Genomic DNA, 19,196 nt, shown 5'->3' on the forward strand with positions numbered 1-19,196 from the left:
GCTTTTGCCTGCAGACAAAATAATCCAAACCATGTTAATAGTTTTAATTTCCAGTGATGTAAGAGCTGGTGCTTCTGGAAAGGTGATCTTTAAACCTGTGGTGAACTCAAATGCCTCCAAAAGAGCTCTGTGGGAGCTCCAGGTTTGTGATGGAGCAAAATATTGGAGCTACAAGCTTGTTTGGGAATACGTTATGGAAGAGCCACTGGAGTAACCAAAGCAGGTGTTAAACTGAAAGGACTGCAGGGGGGGTTTGTTCCTGGGCTGGTTGAAGCTAAGGAAGGGCAGGAAAAGCTGAGTGTTTGAGGAGGGATGGAAGGGAATATCAGGCAATGGCAGGAGATGTTTAGGTAAACAATAAACAACTGCTGAGATGTTTAGATAAACAATGAACAACTGCAGGAATTGAGAGATGTAAAAATAAATGAATGGGGAGGGGAGAAGGGTGTAATGAAACGCTGAGAGGACGTGGCCAGCCTGTGCCAGTGGGATTGATTTCTGTGCCATCAGGGATCAGTGGCTCATGGGACTGTCCCCAGCCTCTGGGGCAGTGACACGCTCAGGGCCAGCCAGAAGCTGCTCCAAACTGGGGTTGGAAAACACAAATGAAGCTGAAACTCATGAATGTTTTGGTGGGGAGGAGGAGAGAAGAAAATCAGGGTTTTTTTCTCAATACCAGCTGGTGCCTTGTCTTTCATGGAAGAGGAGGAGGAGGAGGCACAAGAGGAGGGAGGGAGGAGGTTGGTTCTCCCATGGGAGAGGAGGAGGATGGAAATTGCTGAGGAAACCATTGGATTTCCTGGCATGATGTGATGGGGGAATTTGACCATCCCTGGATAGCAACAAAGATGTCTTTGCACAAAATTCTGTTTAATCCTGGTTCAGAGTAAGTCAGGAGAGCTGAGGGAGTTCTGTGCCCTCAGAGGGGAATGGGAGTAGCACAAGTGTGGCCTTTAGAGGCAGGACAAGGTGAGTGGAGCATCCCCATTCTGCATCCACCCTGCTGAGGTGGGGCAGGGACAGCTCAGGAGCAGCTCCCTGGGGCTGCTTTCCTTCTCCTGTCATTGCCCTCCATCTGCACTGCAGGAAATGCTCCTAGGGCACTGAAAATCAACAGCATCTCTTCTCCTACCATTTCCCAGCAGCACTCCCAATTCTGGGAGCCTCTGCCCTTGCAGGAGCCCAGGCCCTGGAGGTGCCCCCACACATCTGGTGCCTGGCCTGGGCATCCCAGGCTCTTGGCAATCCCCCCAAATGGGGCTTTTCCCCCATTTCCCCTCCCTCCCCTGGCTGCAGCTCTCCTGTTAATGGCCCCATTCCCATTCTGTGCAGTATAAATCCCTCTTTAGCTCTGGGAGATCTCCTCTGGGCCTGTGGGCTGTTGTGCAGTCATTCCACTGCTGCTGGGAGCATTTGGAGCCCTTCCTATTATTTGTCTTTATTCTGGGGAATAAATGCTCAGCGTTTGCTGCAGATGCGGCTCCTCTACCCAAAGAATCCCCCTCAGCAGCAGAAATCAGCACAGGCACAACAGGCAGAGGTGGAAACACTCTGGAAATGCCACCCTGGCTTTTCCCAAACGACAGTGGTGACATTTTGGACTGACAGGATCCCAACCATTGTGGGAGTGCTTCAGGCAGCACAGAGAGGGGTGGGTGTCCCTGCTCCTCCGCTTCCCTGCACTTTTTTTTCTCGATTTTCTGTGTCCAGGAGATTCCCCCCAGTTGCAACTCTGGCTCCTCTCTGGTGTTTTATTTAGAAAATTAAATTGCTGTACTTAATTTTAAGTGTCCAGTGATGGTGTTTAATCCTGGGATAACATTTAAATGGGGAACAGCAAAGCAAGCTGGGAGGAACCTCTCACAGTGAGGTGAGAGCACACTCATTTACAAAAGTACTTCAGTAGGAATTAAAATAAAATTTCCATTTTCCACACCCTCATTCTGATCCTCATTGTCATTAACTTACTCCAAAACCCACTTGGTATTTCAAACTGGAGTAAATCATTCTGTCTTCCAATTAACTTCCATCCTCCAGACAACATAATGAGACTGATTTCATTCAGCTCTGTTGTTTAATAAACATCTGAACAGTTCTTTATCTCCGAGCCACGCAGAAATGTGCGCTTCTGGTGTACTGAGCACGGGGTAATGGGCAAGAGGAAAATTACTGCAGAGAATTCATCCTGGGTTGGGTTTCTCAGCTCAGCCTGGGAGCCATGGCAAGGCCAGGGAATGAGCTGCTCTCCCTCAGTATTTCCACGGATAAAGTATTGCACTCCTGTTCCAAACAGGCAAGGCCAGGGAATGAGCTGCTCTCCCTCAGTATTTCCACGGATAAAGTATTGCACTCCTGTTCAAACAGGCAAGGCCAGGGAATGAGCTGCTCTCCCTCAGTACTTCCATGGATAAAGTATTGCACTCCTGTTCCAAACCCTGGCGTTTTTGGCTGCTTGAGCAAAGGCACCACAGGGGTCAGCTGGAGGCTCAGCAGCCCAGAGAGGCAGGGATGTAGCAGTGGCTATGAAATGGGATTATTTCCATCACAGAGACAGGGCTGGGACGCTGGGACAGGCTGGAGCACTCTGTGCTCTGGGATCAGCCATGGCCATGTGCAGAGGGCCCAGCTCAATTTAAGGAATGAGAGCCATCAGAGTGATGTGAGCTGAGCAATACTGCAGCCACAAACACTGCTGGTAAATTATTCAGTGTTTAAAAGCTGAGAACATGGCTGAAGGGCAGAGTTGTGCTGCTGGTGTCCAGCCCAGGGCAGCAGCAGCACAGTGACCCCACTGAGGGCTCTGCTGAAGGGACAGGTTTGTACACCTGGCCCTGGGTGCCAGGCTGGCAGCACCTTGTACAAAGGGAATTATTCTGCTGCTGTCACTGCAGAGGCTCTGTGTGCTCACAGGGTCTGAGTGCTGCTGGGTGACCTGGAATGGGAGTGTTAACAGTGAGGAAATGGCATTGTGCCTGATTGTTCCTTTTGGATTTTGTCTCCAGGAGAGCTTGAGCAGGTGTGTGGTCAGGGAGCAGGAAGAGTGTGGTGTCACAGAATCAGAGAGTGGTTTGAGTTGGGAGGGACATTAAAACTCATCCCATCCCAGTGGAAGGGACACCTTCCCCTCTCCCAGGTGGCTCCAAGTGCCATCCAGCCTGGCCTTGGCCACTTCCAGGGATCCAGGGACAGCCCCAGCTGCTCTGGGCACCTGTTCCAAACCAGTTACTGAACTGAGGACACTTGAGTCTGGAATTTCAGCTTCTGTGGCCTTGCCCAGCCCAGCCTGGGAAATGAGATGGGCGAAATCCATTCCAGTAATGAGTGTCTTTGAGGAGGACAATCTCCTCAAAGGATTCCTGGAGCAGGGAAGAAGAAAGACAGGATTCCTTGAGCTCTTTGCTAATTGCTGGCCTGGAGCTGGCTGTGCTGTGTGCCCCAAGCTCTGAGCTGGAAGGCTCTGGTTGGCATCACCCACCATCAGAGCACTGTGGAAATCCTTCTGCTCCATTTTGTGCCTGACAGCAGAAATGAGCATTTATTCCTGAAGGAAGGAATCCAGCCCTGCCTGAGCTGAGGGAAGGCATCTGCAGAGGCCAGGCTGCAGTGGAATGCAAACAGGGCCATACTGGCAAAAATGAGGAGTTAATTTAGTGGTGAATGCTCTGCTGTTTTTTCCCAGATGTGTTTGCAGAGCCATTAAGAGCTGTGTTTAATCTCAGCTCCATTTGCAATCTGATGCACATTATGCTGCCTCCACACAGAGCAGGAGCAGGGAATGGCACTGATGGCTCTGCCCCTCCAGGAGGGGCTGGATGGACTCTCCTGTCCAGGCTGCTCCTCCAGGGCACTCTGGGGACAGCTCTGACCCGGGCCCAGGGCTGTTCCCTGGCTGTGTGTGCCACTCTTGCACGCCAGCCTTTGGGACTGAATGAAAACTTCCCTGAATTAGTAATGGCGTTTTTATTTTTAAGGGACTCAAGCTCAGGCAGCGCTTTAAAAAATGAATTTTAGGTGATTTCTTTCTGCTTGGATGCTCAGAGCTGCCTGAATATTTTGTTAGAGCTGCTGCAACCCCTGTCTCTAATGGAGGTACTCACACTCACTAAACTGTTTGGCAAACACTGGCTGGCGTGGCTCATCCTCCTGATTAAATCCCAGATTTGCATTTCCTTGGATATACAAAGAAAAAGCAAATCAGCAATGAGCAGCACAGTTAGAGCAGGAACAAGCAAACAGGGATAGAGGAATAACTGCTGATCTGGAGATGTCACACTGCAGAGCCAGCCATGCATGCAGGGCCTGTGCAGCAGAGCGTCCTGCATCCCTCAGAGCATCCCTGAGAGCATCCTGCATCCCTCAGAGCATCCCTGAGAGCATCCTGCATCCCTGAGAGCATCCTGCATCCCTCAGAGCATCCTGTATCCCTCAGAGCATCCTGCATCCCTCAGAGCATCCCTGAGAGCATCCCTCAGAGCATCCTGCATCCCTGAGAGCATTCTGCATCCCTCAGAGCATCCCTGAGAGCATCCTGCATCCCTCAGAGCATCCCTCAGAGCATCCCTGCATCCCTCAGAGCATCCTGCATCCCTCAGAGCATCCCTGCATCCCTCAGAGCATCCCTGAGAGCATCCTGCATCCCTCAGAGCATCCCTCCATCCCTCAGAGCATCCCTGAGAGCATCCTGCATCCCTCACAGCATCCCTCAGAGCATCCCTGAATCCCTCAGAGCATCCTGCATCCCTCAAAGCATCCCTGAGAGCATCCTGCATCCCTGAGAGCATCCTGCATCCCTCAGAGCATCCCTCAGAGCATCCCTGCATCCCTCAGAGCATCCCTCAGAGCATCCTGCATCCCTCAGAGCATCCTGAGCCCACTGAGGGATCCCAGTGCCAGGTGGGTGCTGCCCATGCCCTGCCAGGTGTCCCTGGGGATGCCCTGATGGACACAAGGACTCCAGCTCAGCAGGGCTCAAGTGGAAGGTGCTGTGTGGGGTTTCTTTCTTTGTCCTTTTCCTTTATTTCATAAGAAGATGGGAGGCAAAGTTTGATGTTTTAACACTTGGCCTACTATTAGCTGGGGAAATCTAGCAGATGTGCTTCATCATCTCAAAGATATGAGCAATCTCCAGCACTCTGCTGTTAATGTGGGGAGATTGACTCAAAGTGTTTTGCTTCAATGGCTCTTAAGAAATTCACAGTTCATTTCCAATCATTAAAATAATTAGTGCTGTGCTCTGCCTCCTCTGAGGACAGAGCTGCCCTGGGTGGGAGTGAGGGCTGAAAACCCTGCCTGGGGGACCCAGGGGAAGGCCCAGCTTCAAGGAGGACTTGGGGGCTTAAGTGGCTTTGAGGGGCCCTGGCCCTGGAGGAGCACATGAAAAACTGCCCCGTTTGCTCTAATGAGGCTGCTCCTCTGCTAGACTGAGTGCCATAAATAAGTGATTACAGGGCTGAGCCAAAACCAATCACAAGGATTAGATCTGACTCATGGGATCAGGAGAAGTCCTTGGTTTTACTGGAGGCAAGGGAAAAAGTCTGTTCTTTGATGGATCCCATTTCACTCTATAAAGAGATCTTGGAAAATAGGAGTTAAGCCAGTGCTGCTGCTCAGGGGAGGGGAAGGATGGCAGGCACAGGGAGCTCCAGAACTGCACTTCTCTTTTAATATTGTTTCTGTAACCAGTTCTTATCTGAAAGCCTTTAATCTTTTTGGGAAAAGCAGAGATATTCTTGCTGTTCTGGTGTTTGGTATCAAGATCTGGGAGGTATTTCTGTAAACAGGCCTGAAATGGATAGAATTTGGCTCAGGAGAAATGCTGAGCCAAAGCTTTTCTGTGCATTGGCCGTTTGGGGAGGTGAGGTTTGTAGGGTGGAGATCTGCACAGTTTGGGATGGGCAGGAATGGGGTATTAGAGCCAGGGCAGCAGAACCACAATGCAGAGGGGATTCAGGAGCATCCAGGGGGCTGGAAACATGTCAGCTGTTGGGTCTGAATCAAACTAACGTGAATCACAGTGAAAACCTCAGTGTTTGCCCTATGGCAATGCAGGATGTGAGGGGCCCGGAGCCAGACAGGACCAGGGGAATGGCTCTGAGCTGAGGAGTTCATTTGATAAATGGAGGAAATCCTTCCCTGGCAGGGTGGGCAGCCCTGGCACAGGTGCCCAGAGCAGCTGGGGCTGCCCCTGGATCCCTGGCAGTGCCCAAGGCCAGGCTGGACACTGGGGCTGGAGCACCTGGGACAGTGGGAGGGGTCCCTGCCATGGATGGGGTGGGAATTCTTCAATTCTCGCTTTGAGGAATTCAGGTATTTGGGAAGTTTCCATTCACTAGTCCCTTATTTAACTTGGATAAGTGTCACCCATTGGAGCTTCAGGAAGCCAGGCTGACAGAGTGCCAGGAAAATAGGAAGCAATAAAAAAGGCTGTTGAGACACTTACCCAGTGCTGAGGGAATTTTCAGAACAGCTGCAGTTGAGTAATTATGAGCAGAACCCTTGTTTCCACTGAAAATAATGTATATTAGATTATTCCCTAATGATGAAGATTATTTCAAAGACAAAAGCTATAGAATAATAGACATTAGCAGATGTATCTATTTCCAAAATCCCTGAAACCAGACTTAAATCTTGGGAGTTATTGCTCACCTTTAGCAGAGCTCTCCTCAGCTGCTGTAAGCCCCAGGGCTGACACTCCAGATAAGTACATGATATAGCTGAGCCCTAAAACTCTTAACAGAAAATACATCAGGACTTACTGTAAAATTTCATGGAGGATTAGAGAAAATATTAAGTCAATAGTTCCTTAGTTATGAGGGGCTTTTAAGGTAATCAATACTTTCCAGCCATGTTAGTGCCTCTGATGATAAAAGATGACATTAATATCCAACTTTTCTCTTTTTTTTTTTTTGGTATATTTATGTATATCCTTCCTTTAGTCACTCCTGCTAGAATCAATAGCTATACAAGGAATATGGTTATTTTTAAATGGCATCAATATTGATTCACCTGGAACTGCCAGTTTCAGCTGGAACTTGATTTCAGGTAAAAAACCCTCACTTTTTCATACAAAGGGATTACCAACCTCCCTAAATCTCTGGAGCACCCCTGCCTTTGCTTCCAATGAATTCCACATTTAGCAGTGTGCTAATGCAGCAGAAACTATTTTAGGATTAATAAATCCTAAAAATAGGATTAATAGGATTAATTCGAAAATTTCTTTGGAGTTACATGACATTTTATGTCCTCCAAGCATTGTGCAGATGTTAATTGAATTTAATTGATATCATTCAGTCCCCAAAGTTATATGCATGCAGTTATTAATGGTTTAATTATTTTGTCAATGGAATAGATTCTTTGCTTTTGATTCTGCTTCAGGAGATCCAGGCAGTCCTTAGGCTGAATCCTTTTTATTCAGGTGACTCAGTTGGTCCAAGGATAAAATTTTGCCCATGCTCAGAGCAGCTGCCCCAGTGGCTCTTTGGCACAGAGCAGTGGGTAAATAAAAAAGGCTGTTGAGTTTGGATTTGGGTTTGGGAGTGAATCGGCCTCAGCACACTCAGGGATTTGCAGCAGGAAGCCTGTGAGCTGTGCCCAGCAGCATGCCTGGGTGGCAGGGTTAAACCCACTGTGGCAGCTGCTGAAATAAACAGGGCCAGGAGACTTCTTCTCCTTTATAATGCCTTTATTAAAAGTGATCAGCTCAGGATTGGGCGGCTCGGCAGGGCTGCAGTCCCCGTCGCGTCTCCCAGGGCGACTCAGAGGAGGAGGATATGCGCAGCTCTGTCCACCAGGGGCAGAGCCGGGGGATCCAGTCCTCATGGGAGCCTTAGGGCGTGATGTCCCCCTTAGATCTTGGTTTCCCTGGCTCGGTCTCGTCTGCTCCCGGCGTTGGGACCACTCCGTGCTCAGGGCGAGAGGGGCTCCGAAGGTGTTCAGCATCTCTGCAGGCTCAGCACTCGGCTCCTCACATCCAGACATCACTTTAGTCTCTCAATTCTTATTTGGCTCGTTGTTTTTGGGGTTTTCTCGTTGCATCTCGAGTCGGGGTCCCACAAAGCATTCTGGACTTTGGAGTCACTTTGCATAACCCCCCCCACCCTCTCAGGTGTCTTCCCTATGCTGGAAGGGCGCACTGCCTCGGGGAAGGGGCATTTCCCCACCCAGCCAGGCTTTTTACTAATACAAAAGAAGGAGATAAGCCTTAACGACCTGGTATTACAATAACAAAGCACTAAGAATCCTGGCAGCGCCTGAGACTTGGCTGCCCCCCTGCAACTCTTTCTCACAAAAAAAATATTAAGTGAATTTTTGTTCATAACAGCTGCCACTGCTGCAGTGCCCTTTCCTGGGAGCTGAGAAGGTCTCTGGGATGGGGCAGGGTCAGGAGGGGATCCTGCTCCCTGTGCCTGCACTCAGGGACACCAGGCTCCTTCTCCAGCTCCCTGTAAATAGGGCATCAAAAGGGAATTACTGAGTTTTGCATTTGAGAAAATGTTGGTCCTCTTCCAGTGGAGTGTCAGGCGCTAATGATGGAGGCCGTGCAAACAGGTCTGGTCAGGCCTCTCCTCATTGCAATCCCAGCTTATCTGGGGGAAGAACAACCCATAAAGAAACCACAGAAAACACTGAGCTGCCCTCCCACAATACATCATCTGTAAAGCTTTCACTCCCGCTTTCCAAAAGGCCATTTAGCTTAATGGTCTGTCCCATTTTTCATTTCCTCATGCTACAGGTGCTGGGGGGATGATTTACAAAAGAACAATGGGATGACATTTTACCTGACTTTGGAAATGAATTCCCAGCAGCCTCACGCCTTTGTGCCTCAGATTTGCCTTCCCTAACACGGAATGGGTGGTGAGATTCTGTAACAAAACAATAGGAGATTTAAAATGAGAGAATACATCCAATTTTCTATCCAGCCCCGATCTCCTAGAGCCATTAGTAAATTGTTTGTATGTCCATATTAGTAATAAAGGATTAATCGACTGATTGAATTTTCAGAAATTTAGGCAAAGGCCAAACAAATTTGCCTCCATTCTAGTGTGACTAAATGCCAAAAAATTAATGTACAATATATATTATTTTAAAAACACTCCGAAGAAAATATGCCTGGCTCTATAATACATATTTAGACAATCTATATATTTAAACCCTGTAAGAACCTACAATATTAGGATGATATGAGATAGAATGAATGAAAAAGGGGGAGAATCAATCTCAGTTTGGTTGTTACTGTTCTTATTTCCACTGATCGTGGCAGGTCATTAAATGAAGGTCAGCTCCTTGTGGAATAGTTTGTTGGCTTCTTCAGGATCTTAAAACTTGTGAGCTGTGAAATCAATGACAAATTTTCGGGCAGTATTAAGTGTTGTAGAATGGAGAGCTTGCAGTGATTCAGAACATTGTAGGAAATCACCTGTTGGGTGAATGGCCCACAAAATATGATCTATTGCTGAAAATCTCCTTAAACACTCAGCCATTGGAGGAAATGAACTTTAAGTGGGACTTCTGTAGTGGAACTTGTGCTTTGATGAATTTGTCATGCTTGGTGGGTAGTGATATTCAAGAAATAGCTTAATAACCTCACTATTTACAGGCAATTACCCTCCTGAAGGAGCTCAGATGGGGTGAAAACATCTGTTTCCTTCTGGGATCCGTGCACATCTGCCCTTAAACAAGGTGAAAATTTGGTGTGAGAACTCTTAAGGACTGAATTGCTGAGGTTCTTCTGCAGTGCTACCTTCTCTGCAATTAGATAACAGCTTAAAATCTGATTACTGAGTTATTTTTCACCTCTCAGAATGCTCAGGCACAAGCAAACTCTCTGCTGAGAGCTGATTTGATGCCAGTTAAATATTCAGGTAGTCCTCTGAAGGCACTGGAAATCAAATAGCTGCAACATCTTGTGCAGAGTGAGAATTTCCATGTTTCTGAACGTGCATTTCCCTGCCATTCCCCGCGGAGCTTCTCACTGTTGCTTTTTCCAAAGCCCTTCAAGCTGTTAGTGAGTTCAGAGTTTCACTGGGACGTTCTCTCAGGTAGGGGAATCCTCTTGATGTGCTGGTTATGGTGGTAAAGAGAAAATCCACCTCTGTGAGTGGTTTTGTACCTGAGAGGGGCGATCTGACAGAGGTTCCCTCACAGCAAGATCCCTTTTTCCATCCAGCAGACACAAAACTGGCAGCTGGAAGGGTCTGAAATGTGGGGAGCTGAGGAATCTGAGCCCTTCCAAGGCTCTCTTCAGCTCCCAAAGGGATTGGGCTGTTCCAAGGGTGTGGAGTGTCCTGGTTTAGGGGAAATTTGGGAGAAAACCTCCAAAGGGGATCCTCTAGAAGGCAGGACTTGGAGATTCAGGGTCTGCCACAGAGAGGGCTGGGAAGGTGATGGATCTGCAGGGCTGGAACGTGTGTGACATCAGGGCCAGGCTGGACAGGGCTTGGAGAAACCTGGCCTGGTGGAATGGGAGGATTTTTAACATTCCTTCCAACCAAACCATTTTATGCTTCTCTGAAAATGAGAACTGCAGAAGCTTAAAAAGCACACGTAGAGAGTGCATTCCTCTGCTGCCTGAGGCAGAAATCCAGCAGGCTTGGCTGTTTGTGACCATTACATGCAGTTTATATCCATTACATTTTAGCTTGTGGTTTTTTCCCCTCATCTTTGCAGTGCACCCACCTTTGGATTGGAGTGATGCAATACTCAGTACCACTATTAAAAAGAGCTAGGGAATGATGTTAACAATTGTTATTTTTCAGCCCGAGAAATGGAGAAACCCTGACTGAGCAGCCTGCCAATACAGTGTGCTCAGTCTCTAGTAAATTTTAGTAAGTTATCATGTGAAAAAAACAAAAAGGTCTTGATTTCCAAGCCTTTCTGTGTTCTTTCCCTCCCTGAGCTTTTCACTGCCATCCTCTGCAGAGGTTACTGAACTTCCTCCCCATGACAAACTGCAGAAAAACTTCCAGGATAAATTCCCAGATTAAGTCCAATATTGTTGTAAATGTGGCTCTATTAACTTTTCTCAAGCTCCCTAAGTTCAGAGTGGTTTTCCTGCATGGATAATGGAAGGAGCCTGCTCTAAATCCCCAGTGAAAGAAAAATAGTGTTTCTAACTCATACTTAGTGCTCTGTATTTTAAACTGAAGTGAGATTTATGAGCAAGCTCCCTCTACCTAAATGTATATACACCAATTTACATGATTTTACATAATATATGGGAACAGTTTGTTGGGTAAAAAACAACACAGGGATAAAACCAACACTGTTTGCTCTGAGTAGGGATCACTGCAGTGAGCTCTGCATAAACTCCTGTTCAGACAGGGCTACTTGGATCTTCCTGGGAAAAATTGCCAGAATTATATATACATTGAGCTATAAATACATTGAACTTGCTGACAGACCCAGCAGGAACAAAGGAGAAGGAAAAAGCAGTGTTACAGCTGGTAAGGCTCACTGGAATCATTCTTGTTTATGCTGGTTAAAATTGTTACCCTATTAACATGAAAATGACCAAAAATTTTGTGATAGAAAAATTAAAAGAAGATTCTGACAAATCTTCTTTGCAATGGATACAGGGGGTCTGTGCTAACCTGCACCTCAAAGCCACAGACACATCTCAGGTGATCTGGGAGCAGGGTCTGGCAGCCCAGGATGTACAGAAATATTCCTCAAGGCTCCCTTTGCCTTGGTGTCCCCTTCCAGAAAGTGTTACAGAGTTTTCCCCTCACTTTTCATTCCCTTTATTGAACCAAATTTGTGTTTATAGCCCCATTTGCTTTCCCGGCCATGCTGTCTGTCACTTGTGTGGAATATGGGTTTTGCACACTTGCCAAATCGTTTCCTTGCTTGGCAAGGGCTCTCTGGCAGGAGAATTTGCCTCTCTGCATAGTAATGGCCGTGTCTGGCTAATGGGCCCTTTGTCTGGGGCTCCTGCATATTCAGAGCTGCTCCTTTGTCACCAGCCTGACCCAGGCAGCAAATATGAACAGGAATTGTAAATATGCCCCGTTCTCACTGGGATATCAATCAGCTTCCTGGGATAAGCTGATCCTCTGCTGCTCTGAATCTGCCCTGCACTTACCCAGGCTCTCCTATTCTAGAATAATTCTGCTCATCCCTGATTTTTGTGCTTTTGGAGACACCTTTCTCTGTGGTTTGTGTCCTCTTAGAGTGCATTTGACATTGACACAGGCAGTTCTGGTGGGTTTGGGGTGGCACAGCTGATAACTGGGACTGGCAGTAACACCTCTCCCTGATTTGTGTGACAAAGTGGTGACAAAGGGAGCAGCAAGTCCAGCTGAGAAAAGCCATGAATTTCCAAGGCCATGTGGACATGGCAAATGTCCTCAGTGCTGGGGCTGCCTGGCTGTTGGTGAGAAAGCGGCTTCATGTATTTTTGTAACTGGTTGGGTTTTTTTTTCATGTCTGAAGTACAGATTTCCTTTTTGTCCTATAGCTGCTTTCTACTGTCAGTATTTAATAAATTGTCTAAAGGTGAGGGAGTCACTTTTTATTTTGGAATACTTGCAAAGATTGCTTGGTTCTGCCTCGAATAGCAGATTTGGGTGGGTAATGAGCCAATTTATTGGCAGGGCAGAAATCAAAGGCACAAGTGCACAGAACTTTTACCAGTTTAAAATTAGACCATCCAGACTCCTTTTTAAACAGCCTAGCCAAACCAGCACGTGTCAGAACCACAAATCTCCTATTTTAAAATAGTTATGTTGTAGATCAATAGATAATGTTGTAGATCAAACTTTTCCATTGTTCGCAGCGAATCCCCTAAAAACAGAAGCCCCAAAGCCCGCAGAGCAGCCCAGCTGAATAAATCTGCCAGAGCAGAGCTGCAAAAGGGGATGTTACAGCACCATCTAGTGCCTCTGCTCCTGAAATATTGGGAATTTTTGAATTTTCCACTTCATTCAAGGATGTAGGTGGGGACGAGGGAGTGCAGTGGCTGCTTAGACATTGACAACTTCTTTTCTGAGCCAGTGTGGAGAGAGAAGGGAGCTGAGCGGTGGAAAGGAGCTTTGGAATCTCACACGGGAAGATTTTGTCACTCCCAGAGTCCTCACTGCTTATCATTTTATTATGATTATTATTGAATTTAGGGTTTCCTAAAAGAAACCCCAAATCCTTGAATCGTGAATTTTTGGAGAATCCCAGGAGCCACTAAAAAATAAGATCTATCCCTCAAGAGTGCAGAAACAAGTGTGTGACTCAAATATATCATCAGCAATTTAGTAAAAAAAACAAGAGAAATAAAAATACTTTAGCATATCAGAAGAATTACAAAATATTTAGCATAATATTTCTTAATAAAATCCTAGGGTTTGGAGAAAGGGCTCATAATTTTTTAATTCTTCAGTTGGCCAGTCTGACAAGAAAAACATTTCCCTTTTTTTTTTTATGATGGTAAATTATCTGATACAATACCCTGCAATTATGAGTATTACACTGAGACAATGCAGAAAAAGTTATGGAATCATAACTTAATCATTTAAGTGATTATTGTATTTTATAAATGTTTAATGTATCATCACAGGCATGTTCGTGCTCATTTGGCAAATGCTGTATTGATTGCTGCTCTAAAGGCCCATTCAGGTCAGCACAGATAATGATTGTTTGGGAATTTTCCACCCACAATGGTAAGGAAATTATAGGGTTTATTTGTCCTTTAAATGTAGTTCTCGAAACCACTTTAATTCTGATTTAAAAAAATATAAAAATTAGTGTTTTGCTTGCTGGCTAATCACTGGTTTGCTCTGCCACTGATGCAGGGAGAGTATTATTGCTGAAGTGAGATGGGAGATACTGAAGAAAAAAGCAGAAAATGCAGAATTTTCCCCTGAATAACAACAAAAAAAAGCTTCTTTAGTAAGAAAACAACAAACAGGGCTGAGACGAGATAGAGGAATTGTGAGCTGCTCAAGAGCACCGTATGGGTTTAGTGATTTGTAACAAAGAATGCAATAAAAATTTCAGCAATAAAAATATAACATTTTATCAGAGAGAAATCCCAGGGCCATGATATGGCTTTTTTGAGGATTTTTAAAGGGGAAGGAAATGATAATGAATGATGAGACAGAGGGTTTGTGTGGGAGTTGGGCAGTGCAGAGGCAGCTGCAGTGAACTTTTCAGAGTCTTATCAGCCGGGTTTGCATCCCGTTTCTGGTGATGCCACCAACCTCACACAGGACAGGACCCTGCTGGCAGGTTTCAGGAGCACAGGGCACAGGATTGGGTCCAGGCAGGTCTGAGTATGCCCAGGGGGAGATTTCACATCATCTCTGAGCATCTGTGCCCCTGCACAGGGAGGAAGCTTTTCCTCAGGTCCAGGTGGAACCTCTGGGCATCAGTTTCTGCCCGCTCCTCTTGTGCCATTGCTGGGCACCATCAAGAGGAGCCTAATAAATTTAACAAATTTATTAACTAATTTACTAAAATGTGTGTGCAGAGATAAAATCCCATTCCAGGCATCTCCTCTCGGGGTTGAAGAATTCCAGCTCAGCCTTCCTCACAGCAGAGATGCTCCAGCGCCCTCGGCACCACCCTGGCTTTTCGCTGCACCCTCTCCACGCCTTGTGCGGATAAATTTTTATCCTCTATTGTGTTTAGTTTCTTTCAAGCCATTTCCCCATGAGGTTTAACCCACGGCGGGTTTATTCCCACCCAGCCCCTCTCCCATGCCCACAGCCCGGCCATGCAGCGCCGGCTCTGGGGACTCGCCGGAGGTGCCACCGGGAGCGGCTCTGCCCTGGTCACCTTGGCCGTGCTCTGTGAGCAGAGAGGAACCGCTGTCCCCCGGCACGCCCGAGCCCTCAGGAGGGAAGGGCGGTCCTTGATCAAGGGGAACACGATCGGTGTGAGCCCGGCGCTGAGCACCGAGCCCAGGGTCCCGCAGAGGCCGCGGCTCCCGGCCCTGCTCCGGCGGGCTCAGGCTCCTCCTCCGCCCGCCTCCTGTCCCCGCCCCGCCGCCTTCCCAGCCTGCTCTCCGGGTAAACAGCGATGGCCGCCGAGGACCGAGGCGGAGAGCCCCGAGATAACATGGGGAACCACCTCCAGCTGGTGCCCGGTGAGGGCCGGGCCGGGCCGGGCCGGGGGCACCCGCGGGGGAGGCACCGGGCTGGGGTTCGGCGGGCAGGTGGGCAGGGGAAAGGGAAAAGGAGAAGGGAAGGAACGGAACGGAAAGGAAGGAAGCGGAGGCGGAGAGAAGAGGAAGGGGAAAGGAAAGCGAAGCAAAGCGAGGGGGAGGCGGGCAGAGCCTCGGGCGAGGTGCGGAGCGCTGAGGGCCGGGGGCTGTGGGCGCTGCCGGCCGGTGCGAGCCTTGGCCCGGGCCCGCGGGCTCCTGCGGCCTCTGCTGCTGGGCTCCTGCAAATCCTTCGAGGCCGCGACTGCTCCATCGAGGCCGCAGATTACCATTGAGGCCGTAAATGTTCCTCGGAGGCCGTGGCTGTGCGGTGCAGGAAGGGACACGGGTGCTCCCGGTGGGGTGAAAGGCCCGAGGGTTTCCCGGCAGACCGGGCAGAGCAGCCGCTGCTCTGCATCGAGACCGCTGTGAAACCCAGAGCCCAGCAGAATCTGAGTTGTTTTAGGGAGTCTCTGCTCTGTTTTGCAGTGAAAATAAGCAGGGAAGCAGAGGTGCTGGATGGAGAGCAGTGCTGGATCCCATGTGCTGCCCGGCTTATCTGTCACACACAGCAGAGCAATTCCTCACCCAGGGAATTATTGCATAATTATTGCATAATAATGTCTGTTTCTGCCTATGGTGCCTCCACAATGACAGGAGATCAAATAGGTTGGGAAGCAGCTTGTGCTTAACTGGAAAGCATTATTTCAGAATAAGCATGCAGGGGCGAAGGCAGCAGGAATTCCTGCCATGAGCCAGTGGCATTTCCCATGGCAGGAAATTCCGTGAGCTCTTTAGCTCTGTATGTTTTAAATAATAAATAAAAAATTCTTGAATATTTTAGGTAATACATCCTTAATATCACCATAATATAAGCAATTTTCCTTGAATATTGTAGGAAATACAGCTTTAATATCACCTCAATAAGTTATTTCCTGAATATTGTAGGAAATACAGCTTTAATCTGACCTTAATATGACCTATATATAACCTTGTCCCTTTTCCTTAAATGAGGGTCATATTTCCTCATTTCTGCTCAAAGGCATTGAGAGTGGATTGGGTTGTGCTGGTGAACCAACGTGAGGAAAATGTGATTTTTATTATGCAGGGGAGCTTTCAGTGCTCGCTTTCCCCTCCTTCCTGTGTGCTGGAGGTGCTGCTAATCCTGGAATTGAAGGATAAATAAAACCCAGTATTTGGGGGTGTGAAAGCTCCAGCTTGTTTTGCCAGCTGGGAGGGAGGAGGAGCGGGAAGGCGCCGGGTTTGCTGTGTTTTGGGCTGGCTGGTGCTGCTGCAGTGGAATGAGTCATCACGGCCCCTCAGCCAGCACCACACAGCAGCCACTGTGCGCTCTTGGCAGCAGCCAGCAAAAGTTTGCAGGGCACAATTCTCTCCAATCAACTGCTGCTAATTCCTTCTGCGTTCACAAAAACAAGTGGGGCAGCCTCTCCCTGTTCAAACTGCTAATGATGGATGCAGCCGGATGGGAGCACATGGAAAAATCAGAATATTTCCTTTTTTTCCTCCCTCCGTCATGCAGTGATGCCCCAGAACCAAATAAAAACTTCCTGCTCTTCCCCTTTATCAAACTAAGTAAAATAATTGCTGTTTTGTACATTTGAACATTCTGTAATTGTTCATGGTTAGGGCTGCTAATTGAATATAAGAAATTTCATATAGATGTGGAGTATTTTTAACAGTCATGAGGCAGATGGTGTCTCATTGCTGAAAGGACTGTAATTAGGTACAATACCAGAGAGAGTCTGTAACCTCCTTTCCTGTGGTGCTGGATCATTTCTTGCTGAGATAAATTCAGTATAGGATGGATTTGTAAGAGCGGGTTCTGTAAACTGTGAACTGTTTAAAAAAAACATAAGTGAGGTGAAGCAGAAATAAGACCAGTGACTAAACATTTTGTGGGAGCACTTAACAAATGTGTCTGGAGGGCAAAGAGGGGAAAAAAGGTTCTCTAAAATCAGCTTTTAATGTTGTCTGTACTGTTCTCTGGTACTCCCACTCTCAGAAATAGTGAAATAGATGGTGTTCCCATTTCTGAAGGAAAATTCTTTGCTTCTGCAGCATCTTTTTTTTTGAGATTTCCCTGCAGAATCCTTTAGGATAAGTGAACCCCTCCACCTTTTATATTTTCAACTCTGGACTATTTTTAAAGAAGATATTAATTGCAAAGGCAGCAACTAGACTGGCTATTGTAATTTTATTTTGTATCTTGCAATAGCTTTCAAGGTCTAAATGATGTTTTTCAGCACCCCTGGGATTATCCATTACCCAGCAGCTCTTGGTGTAAGAATCCTGGAGACTGCTTCATGCTAACATGAAGTTTAGGTATAACGTGCTGTATAAATAATGTTTGTGTTCAGAGAAATAGGGTCAATTAATGCAGTGAGGGATAATTTAATTGTCCTCTTGCCTGCAGATGACTTTAGGCTTGGCTGAGGAATGGGAAGGAAGCAGTAGTTTTTAAATGCTGTTTGGTATCTGAAATCCCTTGGAGTCTTGTGTTTGGCTTCCTCAGGAGCTGCCTTTGCTGGGTTGGTGTTTGGTGTGCACACACAGAGGCTGACAGCAATTAAATTGTCTGCAATCCCAGCAAGAGTCTGCATGAACACAGAGCTTCCCATTGCTGGTTACTCATTGCAGCTGATTGTTGAGGTTGGTGCAGCTTCAGGCACTTTGCTCATATCCTGCAAGGAGTGAGGTGAGCTGGCATCCTGGGCTGCTGACAGAAAACCTGTAGAGCTGAGATGAGGAAACACCACTGTAGTGAAAACCTGAGCTGACAGCCTTTGTTTATTGTTTTCTTCCAAGGAAAGTTGTTCTTTAGGCCTTCAGAAATAAATTAACAGCTTTTGACCCTTGCTACAGAATGATGATTTTGCTGTAACAACAAGAAAATTATTTCCTTCTGGTTTATTTCCCTGTGCAAAGCTGCAGCCTGGGAATATTGAATGTATTTCCCTGATTTTCAGGTTTTTCTCAGTATTTCAGTCTTTGCTGATTGTTTACTATACAATATTCTGTATGTCCTTCTTAGTAGAGAGCGAGGAAGAGGATGACAATGAAATGGAAGTGGAAGACCAGGATAGTAAAGAAGCTGAGAAGCCAAACATCATTAACTTTGATACCAGTTTGCCCACATCACATGTGGTATGTTTTTACATATTGTCCATTAAATATATACTGAAAATATTTAAATGGGGTTTGTATAGTTTTACTGTAATGTTCTTATGCCACAAGCTTGGTTTCATTTTCACAGAATCATCATAAGGTGGTTTGGGATGGAAGGACTGTAGAGGGCACCCAGTTGGATCTCCTGGGCAGGGAGAGCTTCTGCTGTCCCAGGTTGTTCCAAGCCCTGTCCAGCCTGGCCTTGGGCACTGCCAGGGATCCAGGGGCAGAGTGGGCACACAGTTGGATCTCCTGGGCAGGGACAGCTGCCACTGTCCCAGGTTGTTCCGAACCCTGTGCAGCCTGGCCTTGGGCACTGCCTGTGCCCTGACAGGGATGAATTCCTTCCCTTCCATTCCAAGCCCTTTCCAGCCTGGCCTTGGGCACTGCCAGGGATCATGGGGCACTCTGTGCCAAGGCCTGCCCACCCTGACAGGGATGAATTCCTTCCCAGTATCCCATCCAGCTCTGCACACAGAGTGGGCACACAGTTGGATCTCCTGGGCAGGGCCAGCTGCCACTGTCCCAGGTTGTTCCAAGCCCTGTCCAGCCTGACCTTGAGCACTGCCTGTGCCAAGGCCTGCCCACCCTGACAGGGATGAATTCCTTCCCAGTATCCCATCCACCCCTGCCCTCTGGCAGTGTGAAGCCATTCCCTGTGCCCTGGCACTCCATGCCTTGGGAGGAATCTCTGTCCACCTTCCCTGTAGCTCCTGCAGATACTGCAAGTCCACGTGAGATCCTGGTGGAGGCTGAGTGAGCCCAGAGCAGCCCATGCTCCCCGTGCTCCCCGTGCTCCCCAGGCCCTCCCTGACCCCGTTCCCTCCTGGCAGTACCTGGGCTCGGACATGGAGGAGTTCCACGATAAATTCCTTCCCAGTAT

General features: G+C 47.5%; 1 protein-coding gene and 1 long non-coding RNA gene across 4 annotated transcripts in view; one reads left to right on the plus strand and one right to left on the minus strand.

Annotated features, from left to right (window-relative positions):
- CRBN (cereblon) overlaps positions 1-19,196 on the plus strand; it is a 39,195-nt gene that overhangs the window by 4,866 nt on the left and 15,133 nt on the right. The window contains exons 1-2 of one of the 3 annotated variants that reach the window (XM_074550312.1): positions 14,937-15,073; positions 18,180-18,292. In XM_074550312.1, coding sequence (XP_074406413.1) covers positions 15,007-15,073; positions 18,180-18,292 — 180 coding nt within the window. In that variant the 5' untranslated portion in view covers positions 14,937-15,006. Of the gene's footprint in view, positions 1-14,936; positions 15,074-18,179; positions 18,293-19,196 lie in introns of those variants that run through there. The other 2 variants (XM_074550313.1, XM_074550311.1) reach the window with 2 other exon arrangements.
- LOC141730702 (uncharacterized) lies at positions 7,870-19,177 on the minus strand. Its single transcript, XR_012582317.1, has 3 exons — positions 19,150-19,177; positions 8,778-8,861; positions 7,870-8,585 (listed from the first exon to the last, which is right to left on the minus strand). It is a non-coding gene; the product is annotated as an uncharacterized LOC141730702 (long non-coding RNA).

Source organism: Zonotrichia albicollis, chromosome 12 (genome assembly GCF_047830755.1).
Source record: "Zonotrichia albicollis isolate bZonAlb1 chromosome 12, bZonAlb1.hap1, whole genome shotgun sequence".
Classification (NCBI taxonomy): Eukaryota; Metazoa; Chordata; class Aves; order Passeriformes; family Passerellidae; genus Zonotrichia; species Zonotrichia albicollis.